This window comes from Patiria miniata, unplaced genomic scaffold (genome assembly GCF_015706575.1).
Source record: "Patiria miniata isolate m_02_andy unplaced genomic scaffold, ASM1570657v1 HiC_scaffold_22, whole genome shotgun sequence".
NCBI lineage: Eukaryota > Metazoa > Echinodermata > Asteroidea > Valvatida > Asterinidae > Patiria > Patiria miniata.
Window position 1 is genome coordinate 3,328,575 of NW_024037061.1, and position 18,341 is coordinate 3,346,915.

The 18,341-nt window shown below is 42.4% G+C and overlaps 1 protein-coding gene and 1 long non-coding RNA gene across 2 annotated transcripts; one reads left to right on the forward strand and one right to left on the reverse strand.

The window, feature by feature from the left end:
• The first annotated feature begins 331 nt into the window (after window positions 1-331).
• On the forward strand, window positions 332-2,129 carry LOC119730352. The gene is made up of 2 exons (XR_005271365.1): window positions 332-438; window positions 1,507-2,129. It is a non-coding gene; the product is annotated as an uncharacterized LOC119730352 (long non-coding RNA).
• Window positions 2,130-10,673: 8,544 nt separating this feature from the next.
• On the reverse strand, window positions 10,674-16,796 carry LOC119730353 (baculoviral IAP repeat-containing protein 3-like). Its single transcript, XM_038203205.1, has 5 exons — window positions 14,577-16,796; window positions 13,846-14,042; window positions 13,201-13,363; window positions 11,946-12,356; window positions 10,674-11,307 (listed from the first exon to the last, which is right to left on the reverse strand). Exons 1-5 carry the CDS (start codon window positions 15,886-15,888, stop codon window positions 11,114-11,116), a joined length of 2,277 nt encoding a protein of 758 aa, XP_038059133.1. The 5' UTR covers window positions 15,889-16,796; the 3' UTR covers window positions 10,674-11,113.
• Between the last annotated feature and the right edge of the window lie 1,545 nt (window positions 16,797-18,341).

Below are 18,341 nucleotides of genomic sequence, written 5' to 3' on the forward strand. Positions count from 1 at the left end.
TTATGGACAAAAAGGATGCAGAAGCCATCCTCCCCACAGGATCTAGGATGCGACATGAAACAGTCGTCAATCGGTCCAAGCGACAACCATAATTTCATCTGCCCAATGTACATGTACATGCAGGTGGAGTAATGATGCACCGGGTGAGTATACTGGTGGTTATGTGCATTTTGTAAGTACGCATCATTATTCCTCTTACATTCTGCTTTAGGATAAACCCAAGGAGAAAAGAGAATCCTCCGACGAGAGTCCGGAGCCAGACAAAGGAGAGGAGACCGGACCAAAAGAGGGTGTACGTGGCAGACGAGCCAGCAAAGGACTCAAGGAGGGAGAAAAGAAGAAGACTGGTTGCAATGACCAGGAGGTGCTACCGTGCTGGCTCATGAGCTGGGTCACTGGAAACTGAGCCACAACCTCAAAAATCTTGTCATCAGTCAGGTAATATACTGCTGGCTGCTGCCCTGCTGCCCTGCTGCCCTGCTGCTGGCAGTGTTTCCCTGTTGCCAGATGCTTCCCTGCTGCTGTCTGCTGCCTCACTGCTGCCCTGCTGCCCCACTGCTGGCTGCTTCCCTATTGCTGGATGCTTCCGTTGCAAGCTTACTGCTGCCCAGCTGCCGGTTGCTACCCTAGCTGCTGGCTGCTTCCCTGTTGCTGGATGCAACCACACTACTGGCTGCTCCGGCAGCCCCACTGGCGGCTGCTTCCTTTCCCCTTCAGATGCTCCCTGCTGCATGCCTCTGCAGGCAACTGCCCTGCTGCTAGCTGCTGCACCATTGCCGGCTGCTTCCCTGCTGCCCCATTGCCAGCTGCTTCCCTGCTGCCCCCATTGCCAGCTGCTTCCCAGTTGCTGGCTTCTGCTGCACTGCTGGCTGCTGCCCTACTGTGAGCTACTGCCCCACTGCCTGCTAATTCTGCGCCCCACTGCCTGCTTCTGCCCCACTGCCTGCTAATGCCCCCTCCCCTGGCCAGATGCTTCCCCACTGCATGCTTCTACAGGGCAACTGCCGTGCTTCCAGCTGCTGCCCCATTGCCGACTGCTTCCCTGCTGCCCCGCTGCCAGCTTCTGCCAGCTGGTCGCTGTTGCTGGCTTCTGCTGCACTGCTGGCTGCTGCCCCGCTTTCAGCTACTGCCTCACTGCCTGCTACTGCCCCGCCCCTGGCCAGATGCTCTCCCGCTGCATATGCCTCTGCAGGCAACTGCCCTGCTGCCAGCTGCTGCCTCTTTGCCGGCTGCTTCCCTGCTGCCCCATTGCCAGCTGCCTCTCTGCTGCCCCACTGCTGGTTGCTTCCCTGTTGCTGGCTTCTGCCTTACTGCTGGCTGCTGCCCCGCTTATGAGCTACTGCCCCAATGCCTGCTACTGCCCCTGGCCAGATGCTCCCCTGCTGCATGCCTCTGCAGGCAACTGCCCCGCTGCCCGCTTCTGCCAGCTGCCCCGCTGTGGCTGATATTTTGTGCATGGTGAAGCACATTCTGCTCTTGCTGATACCTTTTCCTATGTCATTCCAGGTGAACTTGTTCCTGTGCCTGTTTCTCTTCGGCCTCCTGATCGAGAGAAAGGAACTGTTTGAGGCGTTTGGTTTCTATGATGTCCAACCCACTCTCATAGGCCTCGTCATCATCTTTCAGTTAGTGTTCTCGCCCTACAACGAGGTGCATCCAGAGTTTTTGAAAACAAATCCTCCATTATTTTGTTCCCCTTTCCAACATGATTTATGCCATTTCCAGCCAAAATAATTTATAAGGCTTGGCTTGTAATTTCCGCTAAGAATTCAAAGAATTATGACCTTTTTTTCCACAAGTACTTAATTTCCTTCTGCATGACGGTGCTGTGTCGTCGGTCAGAGTTCCAGGCCGACGCTTTCGCCAAGTCGCTGCGCCGCGCCACGGAGCTGCGGTCGGCGCTGATCAAACTCCACAAGGACAATCTCGGCTTCCCATTGGCCGATTGGCTGTACTCCACCTGGCACTACTCTCACCCTCCCCTCCTAGAGAGGCTCGCTGCCCTGGGAGAGAAATTGGACTGAAATCGATGGTCTTCTTTTGGGTTGTGGACTGAGCACCTCTACGCACACCTGTAAGCACAGACGATTTTCTGAGCTTGTGTTTTTTTAAATGTGCCATTCAAAACTGAAAGAAAAACCCACTGTGCTGTTTAAAAGATTGAATTTTCCTCGTTAACCTAACTCCCTAGCGTCTTGTACTAGAAACTGGACCAATTCCATCGAAATCCATCAATCAGTGTGCGTCTAATACAAAACTGTACATGACATAATGGAATCCACCACTGACGCACTGGTTGACATTCATGGACTCGCTACACATGGCTTTCATCACAATAGCAGTACAGGAAGCTAGGCAAAATCAATCAGATACCCCTAGCACTGCATCAGGCCATTAGGCCCAAGTCTATCATACTCCATCAATATTTAGTCACGCCAGGCCTTCTGGACCAAGTCCCCCAAAATCAACCAAAATTGGGGATGGATTTTGATGGAGTTGGGGTGGTAAGGGTTTAATGACTTGCCAGTTGCTACAGCCATTTTGAGATTTGTTGGAGGCTTACAAACTATAAAAGACAATTTGTTGTCAAAATAACTACATTTCAAAATTATAAGTCAGACCTTAGTAATTTGGCTGGCAAAATGCTCACAGTTTTCCTTTCTTTTTCCTTTGTGAAATTTTGGGGTAATAAAATTGGCCTATTTTGTGTTGAAAATAAAAATGGCGTACATGTATTTTGTTCTACATTTTTTTTAATGTTCATGGTTTTTTTTATCTGGGCATGCCATGAAATCATGGATAATTGTAGTGTACCAGTTAATTTAGTGTGAATTTCTGGATCTAACATTACCCTTGCTGTATACAATGTATTGTCATGATGCTAATATAAAATAAAGGTCCTTGTCCGCTAAAGAATGTGACTCCATATTTGTGTTTACTTAATGAGCTGTTAATTCTGGTAGTACCCTTTTCATGACTTTGAAATGAAATAAACTGTGTACACGCATTCTGCAACACATTTCTAATGAACGAAACACAAAACACATTCTGCATTTTACTTTTTTTTTGAATATTTCTAAACAGTTTTACTGATTGTCTTTAAAAGCTACAGCTACAACGTCAAGCCCTACAAATTTGAAATAGTTTAACACTCATTGATCATGCCAAATTTGTTGCCACAAAAATCACTTCAATCTCCTGTTTATCGAAACCTGTTCTAAGTTGAAATGGCATGAATTACTTTACTAGGTATGTGAAAACATTCTTTTCAAGTTTTTCTATAGCCCAACGGCCCCATGTTTTAGTCGATGCTCAATAGAAAATGAAGTACATGTACATGTATTAGGCTGTGTCAAATTAAATAATGAAAGGTTTGCGGAAACACCATGTGCGAATACTTTCTCAACTAAGAGAATTGTTCTGAAAAGAACCAGAGGTATAAACTTGACGTTCCAGTCAGTATGCTCTGACCGTCTGCAGGAGAGTCCTGAAGACTGTCAGAGCACACTGACCGGGTGGTCGTGTTTATACCTCTAGTTCTTTTCAGAACCATTCTCTTAGTTGAGAAAGTATTCGCACATGGTGTTTCCGCAAACCTTTCATCTCCACCATGCAAAGCCTCAAATCTTACTCGTGTCAAATTAGTTGGCTACCATACATGTAGTTGGCGTGTGTATTCAGACACAACCTAAATACATGTATAATAAAGTCAACATGCAATGTACATAGCATCTATGAACACTTTCAAATGTTTGGCACTGCCTATTTTTAAAACGCACACGGCTACCATTACACATTGCACTATTTGTTGTAAGTCTGCCATACTTGTTAAGCAAGATGAACTGCAATATCACAGAAGCCATTACATGTATTTCATTGTCGATTCATAAATACCTCAGACAGTTTAGCCATTCCTATTGGTCGAGAGCCCGTCACGTGGCCGGTCTTAAACGGATGATAAAGACATGGCTAGCTGGTCTTAAACACTTTTCCAGTGTCGCAATAAAATGTAGACCCCTAAAAATCCAGTGCCTCTGACCGTTTCATTGGTTGAACGTTCACAATCCTCACGTAGGCATGCGCAACACTACCAGCGAGTCAGAATTTTATAGTTCTAAATTCAAAACGCATCGCGCCAGGTGCGTTCTGCGCGACATCGCTCAGAACATGCCACGCGCGCGTCAATCTCCATAAAAGGGCTGTTTACATCTTACTCGCCAGCTGAACACTCCATTATTTTGCTAGAGGGATGTTTCAAAAAGCATGAAGTGAACTTGTTGAACAAATCGGTATTTTTTGAACGAATTATTTGATATTTTTTACCAAAAAGGTATTTATGAATGGGAATAAATATGTGCTCAGTCGGTATTTATCACTCTGTTTAAGACCACTTAGAGTCTGGGTGCTGATAATTACCCTCGCCTCCGGCTCGGGTAATTATCAGTACCCAGACTCTAAGTGGTCTTAAACAGAGTGATAAAAACCTCCAGAGCACACATTTATTCCCTTATTAAAACAGTATGTACCAGTTCTGTGTAAATAAAAATATAGGGGTGTGCACATGTAAAGTAAAAATCAAAATTAGCTTTATGCTCTATATAAATTTCTTTAGATTAAAGCTATAGTCCATCATTTGCAGCTATCCGAAAAGTAAATGACGTAATAATTGTTGAAAAACATACTCGGTTGAAAGATAGTAAGGGGACTAAACTCCCTGTGATTTTATTCTCTCTGGCTTCTTAAGACGCACCGTTGGAAATTTCCGTTACTAGTTCCTTTTTTTTATTTGGCGAAGCGCGCGCAGGCGTTGACATGACGCACATGCGCGTGCAGTTGCTATAATTCGTCGGATAGGTGCGTGACATCGCGTAGCTGCAATCGGCTCAGTGAGAACGTGTCTCGGATGCTGAATTCAGGCCCAATTAAAAACATGATTCAGCCACTTTTGATTTGAAATCGAGATCCTAGAATGCTGTTTTTCTCAAAATGTATAGCTGAAGCTGAGCTGAAACTTCATCAGGTTAGTTGTTCATGTACCCTTCTTTAGATTTTGAGCATTTTTGTTGCTTCAAACGAACAAAATGCACAAACTACAAATGATGGACTATACCTTTAAATAAACTAAACATTATACTAATAATTATCATTCAATATTGAAAGTATTGTTACAAAGCAAAACAAATGTCCATGAAACCATAAAACCAATTTCCTCTTTTTTTTCTAGGTTTTGAGAATTTTAGAATTTCCCCAATACATGTTTCAGGTAGTTCGAGGATCAGACATGTGCAAAGCCAGACTACAAGTATATATATCAATATTTAATATATGCAAATATGTAATTTTATCCAAAACAAGGATATCATTAGAGCAGAATTTCAGCCAAAGCTGTTGATTGGTCAATAGCTGCCATGTTTTTCTCATAGAACACTGGGTTAACGAAGACACGATAGAAGGCGTCTGCTGTTTTGTCAGAATCTGTAGGTCAATACGCAGGTTTGCATAATCTGAAGGCATATCATAGACACGTCATTCAAGCGTCCATTTCACTACAGACTTAAAATATTTTGGCGCAAACCCAACATTCCAAATATTCAAAGTTATCAAATGCTAGCATATGTGATCCAAATATGACATGTATACCAAAATTAATCCCCAAAACAACCCCAAGCCAACCATAATCATTCCGTGTATTATTTAATTGTACAGGATACGTTTGTAATCCTTTCTGTAAATAATGTGCATGTAGATAAAATCTTTATGTCTGGGTGTGTTCTATGTTACTGCAAAAAAGTATACATTATTTATCGATTGTGTTCTGAGTATTCAATCAAAATTAAAATATTTGTTTCTTTCCTGAGTTTTTTATACATTTCAGATTAATTTTGTGTTTTTTTCTATCACACGGATAACATAAATTACACAAGTAAATCATGTTTGTGTAAGTAACAAAAATATTTAGTAATGCCCATATATATATATGTGCGACTTACACAAATCAATGGCTTAGTTACAGGGGGAGGGGGCAGAGGGAGGCTTGGGAGAGGGAGGGGGAGGGGAAGGGAAGGGGAGCATGCATTAATCAACACATCAGTGCATGTTGTTGTTTTTTTCTTTTCCACTTGAAAGCAGAAAAGCATTGTTTCTGTTCCGTTTTTTTTTTGTTTTTTTTGGCTTTTCCGCTGGAAAGCTGAAAAGTATTGTTTCTGTTCCTTTTTTTTTTTTTTTTGTGGCTTTTCCGCTTGAAAGCTGAAAGGCATTGTTTCTGTTCTGTTTTTTGTGTGTTTTTTTTGCTTTTCCGCTTGAAAGCAGAAAAGCATTGTTTTTGTTCTGATTTTTTTTTCCTTTTTCTTTTTGTTCGAACCCAAATCCCATAGACTTCGTACATGTTTTACATGACCGCGGCACTTTGGACCTAAAACCAACTCGTATGCTAATGAAACCTAACCTATGTAAAGACCCCATAGTGAGTTTGTGTCCCGAAGAGTGACGTCATGATTATGTCATCATGGGTCATGTGACGTCCTCTTAAATGTGCAAACTTTAAGACTCTATATCTAAAGAACTGTAAGCCCGATTTGGATGAAACTTGATATGTGGGTAGACCGGGATGTGTTAAAGATAAAAATTGAGTTGACCTCATCATGACGTCATCATGTGATTTTATATCGATTTTTGAAGTTTTGAAGATTATCATTATATCTCAAGAACCCAACATGCTAAATTCAAAAATTCTTTTTGTATAAGGTTTGTAAGGTCGTACGTATGTGCATACAAAAAATATTAGTGGGTGACGTCATGATGACATCATCAAAAATTGAATTTTTGGACCTTTAAGCCATATCTCAACAGAAGACCTAATTTCAAAAAACAATTTGTAATAGGTATGTAAGGTCATACTTATGTTCAACAAAAAAATATACGTGTGTGACTTCATGATGACGTCATCAAAAATAGATTTTTTTTTTGATTTTTTTTTTTTACCTTAAGCCATATCTCATCAACAGAACAAGCTTTTTTCAGAATTCTTTTTGTAATAGGTATGTGAGGTCATATCTTCATGTACACAAAAATGTATAAGTGTGTGACGTCATGATGAGGTCATTAAAAATGCATTTTTTTAAAATCACATATAAGGCTCATACAGTCTGATCGTCTTGAAACTTGGTGGGAAGGTAGTAATTAAAATAAGTATTGAAAACCTGTTGTTTCGTCATGATGACTTCATAACCTAATGTTGTATAATTTTAAGAACTTTTTACATGTTCTTCTCATGCAAAAATAGACAAAATAAATTTGTAAAAGTAATTCTTTTACTTGAATATCTTTAAAAAAAACGGAAAAGCTTATGTCCTGTTCATCGAACAGGCATAGCTCTAGTTTGTTTTTTGGGGGGTTTTTTAACATGTTTTTTTTGCTTTTTTTTTCTCTCTCTCAATATTTGGTATATTCGGACCACAGAGCTACATATACTAAACTACTAGAGCGCAGAGACACTCTGAAGCCATCCTAGGCGCAGACATTTTGAATTAATGAGCGTTTCTGTAGAACATAATGAAATTAGATGGATTGAATTTTGAAAGTGTACTCTAAATGCAACGGGCAAGTAGAACGTACGCGAACAACATACATGTAAGTGCGTCATGACGGTTTAAAAACAAGTCATGGTAATCATCCGCAGCGGTTTTCGTTGAGCAGAAATGAAACGCTCATTTGCTGATCGTGCCTTTAGTTTTGGGCCTATCAGCTTCGATAACGCACCTTTTATAGAATACAAACGCAGATATGCAAATAGCCGTACAAAAGCCATACTCAATTTTGAGTTTTCCATAGGTTTGTGCACAAACATGGATGCGCCCAGCAGGCATCACTTTGTACATGAGTCAGCGCTCTAGTAATTTAATATAGCTCTGTGACTCGGGCCAGCCTTACTCCATTAAATTAACTAACTGGGCCTTACTCAGGCCAAATCTTATTCTTACTTTTAGAAAAAGAGAGTAATTTAATACTCCCTAGAGATTTTCTGGTGCATTTAAAATACAAGTTAAGTGTGTACACGTACACACATGTACAGGTACAGTGAAATCTCGATAACACAAACTCTGATAACTCAAAACAACTGTTAAGTCAAACAAAGAATCCATTGCCTTCAGTGGTATAACAGTGATATAAAACCCTGCTTAACTCAAAACTCTGCTGAAGTCAATTTTTGAACCTGGGCCCAATTTCACTGCGCTGCTTAAGGTAAGCATAGCAGAAAAAATTTGCTAACCTTAAGCACTATTTCACAGCGTGTGTGTGCTATCGGTCGCGTGCATAGAGATTTCTATTGTTAATCACTAATTTAAGCAAATTTTTCCTCCGAAGTAAGCACACCTTCTGCTGTGCTTATGCTTACAGTTTCCATGAAATAGATGGAGGCTCTGTTAGCAGAAAATCATGTGCTTAGCAGCGCCCTGAAATTGGGCCCTGTTCTCTTGAGGTTTGACTGATCAAGATTTCACTGTATAAGTTAATAAGTATTTACAAAGTTTATAAAAAACTTCAGTTTGTCTTTTGAAATGTTTTCTATATCACATGCAAGTTTATAAATTGTTACTCTATTGTATATGAACAAGTGTAAAGCAAATAATAATGAAATGAAAATTTGCTCCTTATATAAGCCGCGAAAAAGGTCAAAACTAGAATTGTTGAATGTTCACAGTGAAAAATGCAATTTCCTTTCCGCAAAGTCGTTTTTTTTTTTTAAGGAAGGTTCATTAATTTATTTAATTTAATAAATGAAAAACTGAAACATGAAACAACAGATTTTGCTGAAAAGCCAATAATCAAACATCTTTCTCTACAGGAATTTAAAGAAAAGTCTTTCAGACCCTAAAAAAAACTTCATTTATCTACCACTACTTTAAACTATCCTTCACTAAAGTACGTTTAATTACGATATAGATAAAACAATTAGTAAACTTCAATATATGTACACTGTAATTAAGGATAAATGTTAATGTTGATATTTCATATTGAGTCTTATTTTCTTTCTAAAACATGTAAAAGGCCCTTGCTTCCACATTATCATTTGTGTTGATCTTGATCTTGCTGAGCAGGTTTTGGTTGATATTGTGATAAATCATCAACTATAATACGTTTTGTACACACGTGAACTGTATTTACATTCCTTATTGCTAATAAGTCACTCATACTAGAGCAGTAGTCCCCAATAGGCCCATACAATTAGTGGGCGTGGCTTAAGTCAGCTACTGAGCAATACTGCATTTTGATGGTTACCACCCTTTGTATACTTTAGCAATGATGTGCATTTATTGTTAGCAAATGTAATTGGATCATGTTGGCCTATAAAAGGCAGAGTGAGAAGGAATAAACCTCACTTCTTCGCTGAGTGGGACTAAAGAAGTCAAAGAAGTCTCCTGTCTCTGTTTTATTGTCTAATTGTCACTAGTTACGGTGTAAGTCTCCACCACTTGAGCCACTTGAGCCACTTGAGCCACTTGAGCCATTTGAGCCACTTGAGCCACTTGAACCACTTGGGCCACTTGAGCCATTTGAGCCACTTGAGCCATTTGAGCCACTTGAGCCACTTGAGCCACTTGAGCCACTTGGGCCACTTGAGCCACTTGAACCACTTGAGCCACTTGAACCACTTGAGCCACTTGAGCCACTTGGGCCACTTGAACCACTTGGGCCACTTGAGCCACTTGAACCACTTGAGCCACTTGAACCACTTGAGCCACTTGAGCCACTTGAGCCACTTGAACCACTTGGGCCACTTGAACCACTTGGGCCACTTGGGCCATTTGAGCCACTTGAACCACTTGGGCCACTTGAGCCATTTGAGCCACTTGAGCCACTTGAGCCACTTGAGCCATTTGAGCCATTTGAGCCACTTGAACCACTTAAGACACTAAAGCCACTTGAGCCACTTGAACCACTTGAGCCACTTGAACCACTTGGACCACTTGGGCCACTTGAGCCACTTGAACCACTTGAACCACTTGAACCACTTGGGCCACTTGAGCCACTTGAACCACTTGAGCCACTTGAGCCACTTGAGCCACTTGAGCCACTTGAACCACTTGGGCCACTTGGGCCATTTGAGCCACTTGGGCCACTTGAGCCATTTGAGCCACTTGAGCCATTTGAGCCACTTGGGCCACTTGAGCCACTTGAACCACTTAAGACACTTGAACCACTTGGGCCACTTGAGCCACTTGAGCCACTTGAACCACTTAAGACACTTGAGGCACTTGAGCCACTTGAGCCACTTGAGCCACTTGGGCCACTTGAGCCACTTGAACCACTTGAGCCACTTGAGCCACTTGAGCCACTTGAACCACTTGGGCCACTTGGGCCATTTGAGCCACTTGGGCCACTTGAGCCACTTGAGCCATTTGAGCCACTTGGGCCACTTGAGCCACTTGAACCACTTAAGACACTTGAACCACTTGGGCCACTTGAGCCACTTGAGCCACTTGAACCACTTAAGACACTTGAGACACTTGAGCCACTTGAGCCACTTGAGCCACTTGAGCCACTTGAACCACTTGAACCACTAAAGCCACTTGAGCCACTTGAACCATTTGAGCCACTTGAGCCACTTGAGCCACTTGAGCCACTTGAACCACTTGAACCACTTGGGCCACTTGAGCCACTTGAACCACTTGAGCCACTTGAGCCACTTGAGCCACTTGAACCACTTGAACCACTTGGGCCACTTGGGCCATTTGAGCCACTTGGGCCACTTGAGCCATTTGAGCCACTTGAGCCATTTGAGCCACTTGGGCCACTTGAGCCACTTGAACCACTTAAGACACTTGAACCACTTGGGCCACTTGAGCCACTTGAGCCACTTGAACCACTTAAGACACTTGAGACACTTGAGCCACTTGAGCCACTTGAGCCACTTGAGCCACTTGAACCACTTGAACCACTTGGGCCACTTGAACCACTTAAGACACTTGAGCCACTTGAGCCACTTGATCATATTGCCAGCATACAATTTAAAGAAATGACATCCTGGAAATCATTTGGCAGTGGTTACAGACTCAAGCAAAACTTTGAAGACCTTGACAAGCTCCTACTATTTTTTCATCATATCCATCAGTTACGACTTAAAGACTTTGACAACGTTTGTAATGGTCTGTCGGCATATTGGGCAATAGCGTAGTGAGTTGGCGCACATATCGCACACTACGAGGTGCGTGCACGGCATGAGAACCGTGTTGGCGTCGTTGTCCATGCAAACTTTGCACAGTTTCTCGTCGCGAAGTCGCTCAATCTCACGCTCAATCTCTTCGGCTGAAAAGTCAAAATAAAGAGGGAACGAATAAAAATTGTGAAAACTGCAAAGAAGGTGTACTAGATATCATGGCCATACTAGAAAGCGCAGTGGGCGTGTGTGTGTGTGTTTGTTTCTGCATTCAATAGGGGACGTTGAACAATAGAGGACAATAGGGTGCCAAATTCCCGAAAGTCCCCAATTTCACAATGTGTAAAAATCATATGGGAGGTCTTCCTAAAAAGTTGAAGCACAAACAAAAGAGGGAAAATAGGGGGTCCCCGATTGCAGGTAAATACACACTTGTGTTTGTTTAGCTTGTGTGTGTGTGGGTGTTCTCGAGTACCTATGCAGAATGTGAAAATGTAGTTCCAAAATGCTCCTATTTTAACCGGAGTTAATTTCCTAGGCTGAAATTCAGATTTTATATCCATTACATGAAATACTTCAATTTGCGATCAACACACTTTGGAAATTCCTAAGTTTTGAGTAAATCCATTATATCTTTTTCGTGATAACCTTATTCACCTTTAGAAATCGCACCATGGAGACATATACAATCTTTTTGTTCCCTATTATGCACATGTCTCCACAGGGTACCGTGTACCAGATCATGAGTTGATCAAAGAGTTTAGTTATGTTTAATCCAAAGACATACGTGTTTGTTGATGCTGCCATTCTGTGGGTTCTACTCTAGTCTGTCCAACCGTCGCAGTGGCCTGATGCTCACCAACTCTCATCCCTTCAAGCTTTTGTGTCAGCACGCCAAGTTCATCCTCTCCTCTCCCAGCATCCTTGCTCCGTTTCTCGGGCACCTGTGCAATGAATTTCTCCGCCCCACCCTTGGCTCCGCCCCTGAACTCTTCCACCTCTTCTTCTTCAACGTCTTCTTCCCATTTTCCAGCTTCTCGTAATTCCTCGGCCTGCCAAACGGCTTCCAAAAGATCGTTGGTGTTTTCGAACGCCTTCCCTGCTGTCCGGAGTTGCCGGCGGACGACTTGCTTGACCAAGTTGGCGTCGTAGCCCATTTCCAAGACACGTTTGGTCAACCGACTATTCATTGCTTCGTCTGTTTGAACGCAAGACAAAAAAAAAACTAAACTTGGAATATTGGTGTGAGAATAAAAACAGATTTGTGAATGATTTCAACCACTTCTGGGTTTATTCATTGTTCTTTGCCTGTTACTAGTGACCTTAAATAATGTTTACGTTCTTTCTGATCATCTTGTGATGGATTTAAGATGGACTTGTGATTTGACTTCTGATTGACTTGTGATCTTACTTGTGATTTGCCTTGTGATTGGTTGTGAACCAGATTTTGATTTAACTTGTTGATTTACCATTTCTCACATTTCTCCTGTGATTAACGTTTGATTTGACTTATGATTATCCTTGCGATTGCCTTGTGAATAACTTGTGATGAGTTGTGATTAATTGTGAATGATCTGTGATTGGTTGCAACTGGCTTGTGATTTGCCTTGTGACTGACTTGTGATGAGTTGTGATTGACTGTGAATGACCGGTGACTGGGTTGCGACTGACTTGTGATTGTCTTGTGATTGTCTTGTGATTTGCCTTGTGAAGACTTTTAATTTGCCTTTTGATGAGTTGTGATTAAATGTGAATGACATGTAATTGGTTGCGACTGGCTTGTGATTGCCTTGTAATTTGCCTTATGATTGCCTTGTAATTTGCCTTGTGACTGCCTTGTGATTTGTCTTGTGACTGCCTTGTGATGAGTTGTGATTAATTGTGAATGACCTGTGACTGATTGTGACTGGGTTGCAACTGACTTGTGACTGCTTTTTAACTGCTTGTGATTTATTGTGATCGATCGGTCCTGCGTTTTCTTCTTGGACTTTGAGATAGACTACAACTTTGCGATTACCCTGAGCCAACGCTTCGCATCTTACCCAGTGGGTCATCCTTGGCAAATTTCTTGTAGATCACACCGGCCTCGTCTTCAGGAGGTTCTTGGGAGGCGGAGGCTGTAGGGCGTGGGGAGGTGGCTACCTTGGCTGCCTTGGCTGGAGTTGGTGCGGGCGCTGGAGCTGATGTCGGGGCTGCTGATTGGGTCTGTCATGGAATAACTTGTTGTTACAATCCTTGAAAACGCACCTTTGCGTCCCATTTCACTTCGTTTTCCATTTTCATTTTTCCGTTCTCAACGTTTTCTTGCAGTTTCGATTTTTATGCTAATGCAAATTTCCATATTCATAAACAGAAGTGTGTTGTCTTTTTAGGAAGACACTGTTCAGTTAAGGTGTGTTCTGTTCAAATCGTGAACCCCATAATTTGTTCACTGAAAACAATTGTGAGAAAAGTTACCATAGCTCATTGGCTTTCTGTCATGTACTGAAACAACAGATCACCGAAGAATAGAAAATTTATGACAGCAAAATATCCAAAACTCTGGCAACTTTTGGTACTGAAATAGCTGTAACACTGAAATTTCTATTGGGTTGAAACTGATGTACCATGCAAGGCCCTGTTGGCACACAGCGCTCCACTGTATAAAGAACCTTCCATTTTATTCAAATTTGAATACAAGTACTTACATTTCTTGCTTGTCTCAACTGTGATGTGTCAACAGGGAAGTTTCGGACGACGTAGCTCACAAACGTCCTTCCTCGCTGTTGGAGCAGCCACTCACAGACTGAGAACCACTTCGCGTGCTCTGTCCAGGGCTCATCGGTGGACTCCCAGTGTTTGAGCCCCCCACCGCAATAGAAACACTTGGTGCTGTCTCCCTCACCTGCGTCAAAGAACGAGGAAAGTTTAGCCAGAGTGGAATGACTAGAGTCAATGACTCGACTCGAGTCCGACTCAAGTCACAATTTTTGGTGGCTTGACTCGACTCGAGTCCCTATGGGTAAATGACTTGACGCGACTTGAGTCACTGCAAGCAAATGACTTGACTGGAGTCCCTAATCAGAAGACTCAACTTGACTTAATAAGACTCGAGTGTCAAAAATAAGAGCAAAACTTTGTGATAAGTATTTACAATGACTTACAGTGCGAAATAAATGTTCACGTCTCTTTGCGAATAAGGGTACAGCAGTCGCTTGTCATGTACAAACATACGTGCCACAGTCTCCGAAGGGCACACGCACCACGACCCCAGGCTGGACTCGAACCCACAACCTGCAGTTTTACCCGCAGACCGCGAATCCAATGCCCTTAACCACGGGGCCACAGCACTCCACGCACGATTTAGGGCATGGGGTACCTCTGACTAACTGGCCTAAATATTGAAGTTATCTAAATCTACGTTTATTCTGTTTCTCACCTGTGTAAAAGAATCCAGCTCGTGCTAGCTGTTGCGGCGTGATCCCCAGGATTCCTGGCCAGCCGTTGGCATAGGTGGCCACTCTTGCATTCTCCCCAGCATAGTCTGGGTACTTGGGCCTGTTCAGGACGCGATTCGGTGATGCCACTTGCTCCCACTGACTTGTCACTTTGGCTGTTTGGGGCAGAGCCGCTTCCAACTGCTTTGAGAATTGTTGCAGTGTGTTTTCGTATCCTGATGGCTCCCGGTAGGCTATACTGACTGCGTTGGCCATCTGCAGATCTGTGATTGGCTCGTTTTTGACATCAAGACCCTTGACAAAGGGGCAGCTTGGGAAGTGCCGTGTGTGCTCCTGCCGAGGGATGTCCTGAGGTTCCCAGTCCCGGATTTTGCCGAAGCAGGCGAAGCACTGCACGATGTCGTCTTTTTCCAGGAAGTAGAAGCCGGCTTTTGCCAGGTCGCGGGGATCCATGGGGTGGTTCCGGGGCCAGCTGTGGTACGACAAGAGCCGCTTGTACTCACTCCGGAAGGTCAGTCGCACTTCAGTCTCGGCCGAATCGATGGTGGGTTGCCGAGTTGGATTTCCCTCACAGGACTTCAGGCTCTCATTAAATCCGCCACCCTTCACTGGTTTCCCGGACCCTTTCTTCCCACTTTGAGATTTCTTGGCATTATTCGGGGCTTTGTAGAGCTCCGCAGCTTTCTCTTTGGCCCGTTTCTCTGCCGGAGCGCCACCGGCAGCTCCCGATTTGGCTTGTTCGGCGACAAGCGGAACATTCTTGTAAGTCGGATCCCGGACAAAGGGGCATCTCGGGAAATGCTTTTTGTGTTCTCCCATTGCATGGTCACCAAATTCCCAGTCTTTGATGATTCCTAAGCAGGCAAAACACTGAACCTGATCGCCAATGCCCAAAAAGAAAAACCCAGCTCTAGCGAGAGCATTAGCTGTGACCGGCGCGCTGTGCGGCCAATTCTTGAAAGTCGCTAGCCGGTTCATCTCTTGCTCCATGTTCAGGGAAGCAAGGGAAGGGGTTTCGTTCTTCACTGGTTTCCCATCGAACACTGTCACTATGTTGTTGGATCCAATGATGCTGACATTTCCGGCACCATCAACGCGAACTTGGTTGGGTCTCGGTATGTGGTCCTTCTTGCCGGCCCCATTGTTGTCCATATTCGACAGCTCAGTAAGTTTGTCGACTGATAACTTGATATCTTCAGCAGATATGGAGCTCGACGTGAGGCCGTTAAGTTGTAGCAACAGTTGCTTTGGTTGGCCAAGTCGAGATTGGTCAGTTTCATCAAACTGCATCATTTTTTCTTCTTTACTGACCGTTTTCAAAACTTTATGAAGTTTCAAAATTTTTTGAAGATACACCAAATAGAACAGAACTAATATTTTTTTGACGCTGGCTGTTTACAAAGCGTCTGTATGTTATAACTTAAAGTGTGATTGCAATGTTTATCTAAATCAAGTCTTATTTCAAAACTTAATGAAGTTTCGAAAAATGTTGCAGGTACACCATATAGCGCAGAACAAATATTTGTAAGGCGCTGGCTGTTTACAAAACTGCTTTACGTTATACTTAAAGTAATTGATCAAATGGAAGATGTGAAGAAAAAAAAAAGAGATATGATTTTGGGCTAAATAAGAAAGGCAACTTTTGGAAAGTTCAAGTCTGGATTAATGTTGCTCAGGTTGTTTTTTCCTAACGGTGAGAGGCTGTGAATGTCACTGTGAATGTCAGGAATGTCACTTGATGACGGCTGAGATGTCACTTCAAGAATGCTATAACCCAGGAGTTTGTCATAAACATGTATTACTCTCCGCCCCCAAAATTTGGAGGGTGTTAATTTCTTTGATGAATGTTCAAAACTGTCGACAATGCAAGGAGGTGCACAAAAAGTGTTGCCAATCACAATGCAATGTCCATAAACGCCTGAGACAGAGAAATTAGCGCCCCTATTACTTTCTCTAGGGGGCGTTTTGTTCCAAATCCCTGCACCAGCATGCACCCAACCTGCTCTGGCTTGAAAGCAAATATGGTCCCCTACACACAGATCACTAAATTTTGATTCTCTATCCTGAGTAACAGACGTTTTCTTTAGAGTCCTTGCACTCAAAAGATCTCTGTATGTTTCCGACTGATGTTTCACAGCAGGTTCTTCAAAGTGTTGCCCCTTTGGGTGAGCACCAGGCGTGGTCTCTCTAATCCTTTCAGAGCAGAGACGTAATTTGACTCTTCGTGATTGATGTCCCACAGAACCGCAAACAACAATCACTTTTCTGATACCGGTAGCTCCTCTCTGTATGTTTCTCTTCTGATTAATTCGAACACGCAAAGGAATTATATGATCACCGTACATGTATGGGCCAATATCAGTCTTAGGAAGGCCTGCAAAACACAAACACACACAAAAAAGTGATGTCACAGATGTGGATTTTCCAGGCATTTGACAATATTCAGTTGAAATCCTTTGACCAAGCAAAACATCTCATACATGCACTTCATACAGGTACGTACATATGGATCATTCCACCAGGTTGGGAAGCAGTGCATATTACATCCATATTGATTATAATATTAAAAGTATCAATGCATTCTAAACAATTGCTTCTGTACTTTAGAAAGTTTGAAATCATTTGAATGTACTTTTAAATATGAGCAAAAATGTATAAATTTGGATTACATCCAACTATTCCTGTTTTGCCATTTTTTTAAACGTATGTAAAACATTACCCAAACTGACATACATGTACCCCATAGCATATTTATAACTGGACACCTAATGCACCAAGAAAAGCTTTTGTTTTGGTTAAGTCAGGGTTCAATTATAGCAGAAACAATACCTCAAGTGTGGATGTAACAGTGTAAAAATCACTTAATGGAAGTGTGAAATTTGGGATTGACATCGTGACAATGTTACGACCAACCAAGCTATCATTTCTGCTGTATTTGACTACCATAACAAAAGCTTTTCTTATTGTGTTGCATGTATAGTAAGAAGTACGTATAGTGAATTTGGGTAATGTTTCCAAAATTTTAAAAGAGGTAAAAATGTCATATTTGGACGTAACATTGACACGGTGTCAATGCTACGTTCGAAATGACATTTTTTGTTCATATCTTTGGCAAAATACATTGAAATGATTTAAACTTTCTGCAGTGGTGAAACACCCAACAACAAATATTATGTAGAGCAACTGCTAGCAATGCATTCATGCTTTTCTTAATATGGTCATATGTCACACATTGTTCCCCAACCCGGTGGAATGACCCATATACACCTATGAATCATTCACCCTTACCCCCTAGGGCGTGTGAAAAATTGCAGGATGCAGGATGCAGGACTGTAAGGGTTAAAGGCACATGTACAGTAGAGCAGTAGAGTATTTGTCATTTGTGAATTTTTTTAAGCAACAAAAGTGCTCAAAATCTAAAGAAGGTTGCTTAATAACAAATATCCTGAAGAACTTTTAGCTCAGTAAATACTGTACATGTATACTCCGAGAAAACAATATTCTAGGATCTTGATTTCAATTAAGAAGTTGCGGAGTCATGTTTTGAATTGCGCTGGAAATCAGCATCCGGGACGCTTGCAGAATGCAGCTGCGCGATGTCACACACTAAACTGACAAATAAAAGCAACTGGCCACATGTGTGCATCGTGCCAACGCTTGCGCGCACCCATAAGGGAATCGCCTGCACAATTACAAACCAACTATAATGGAATTTTCAGAAATACATGTCAATAACCTTCTTTTAC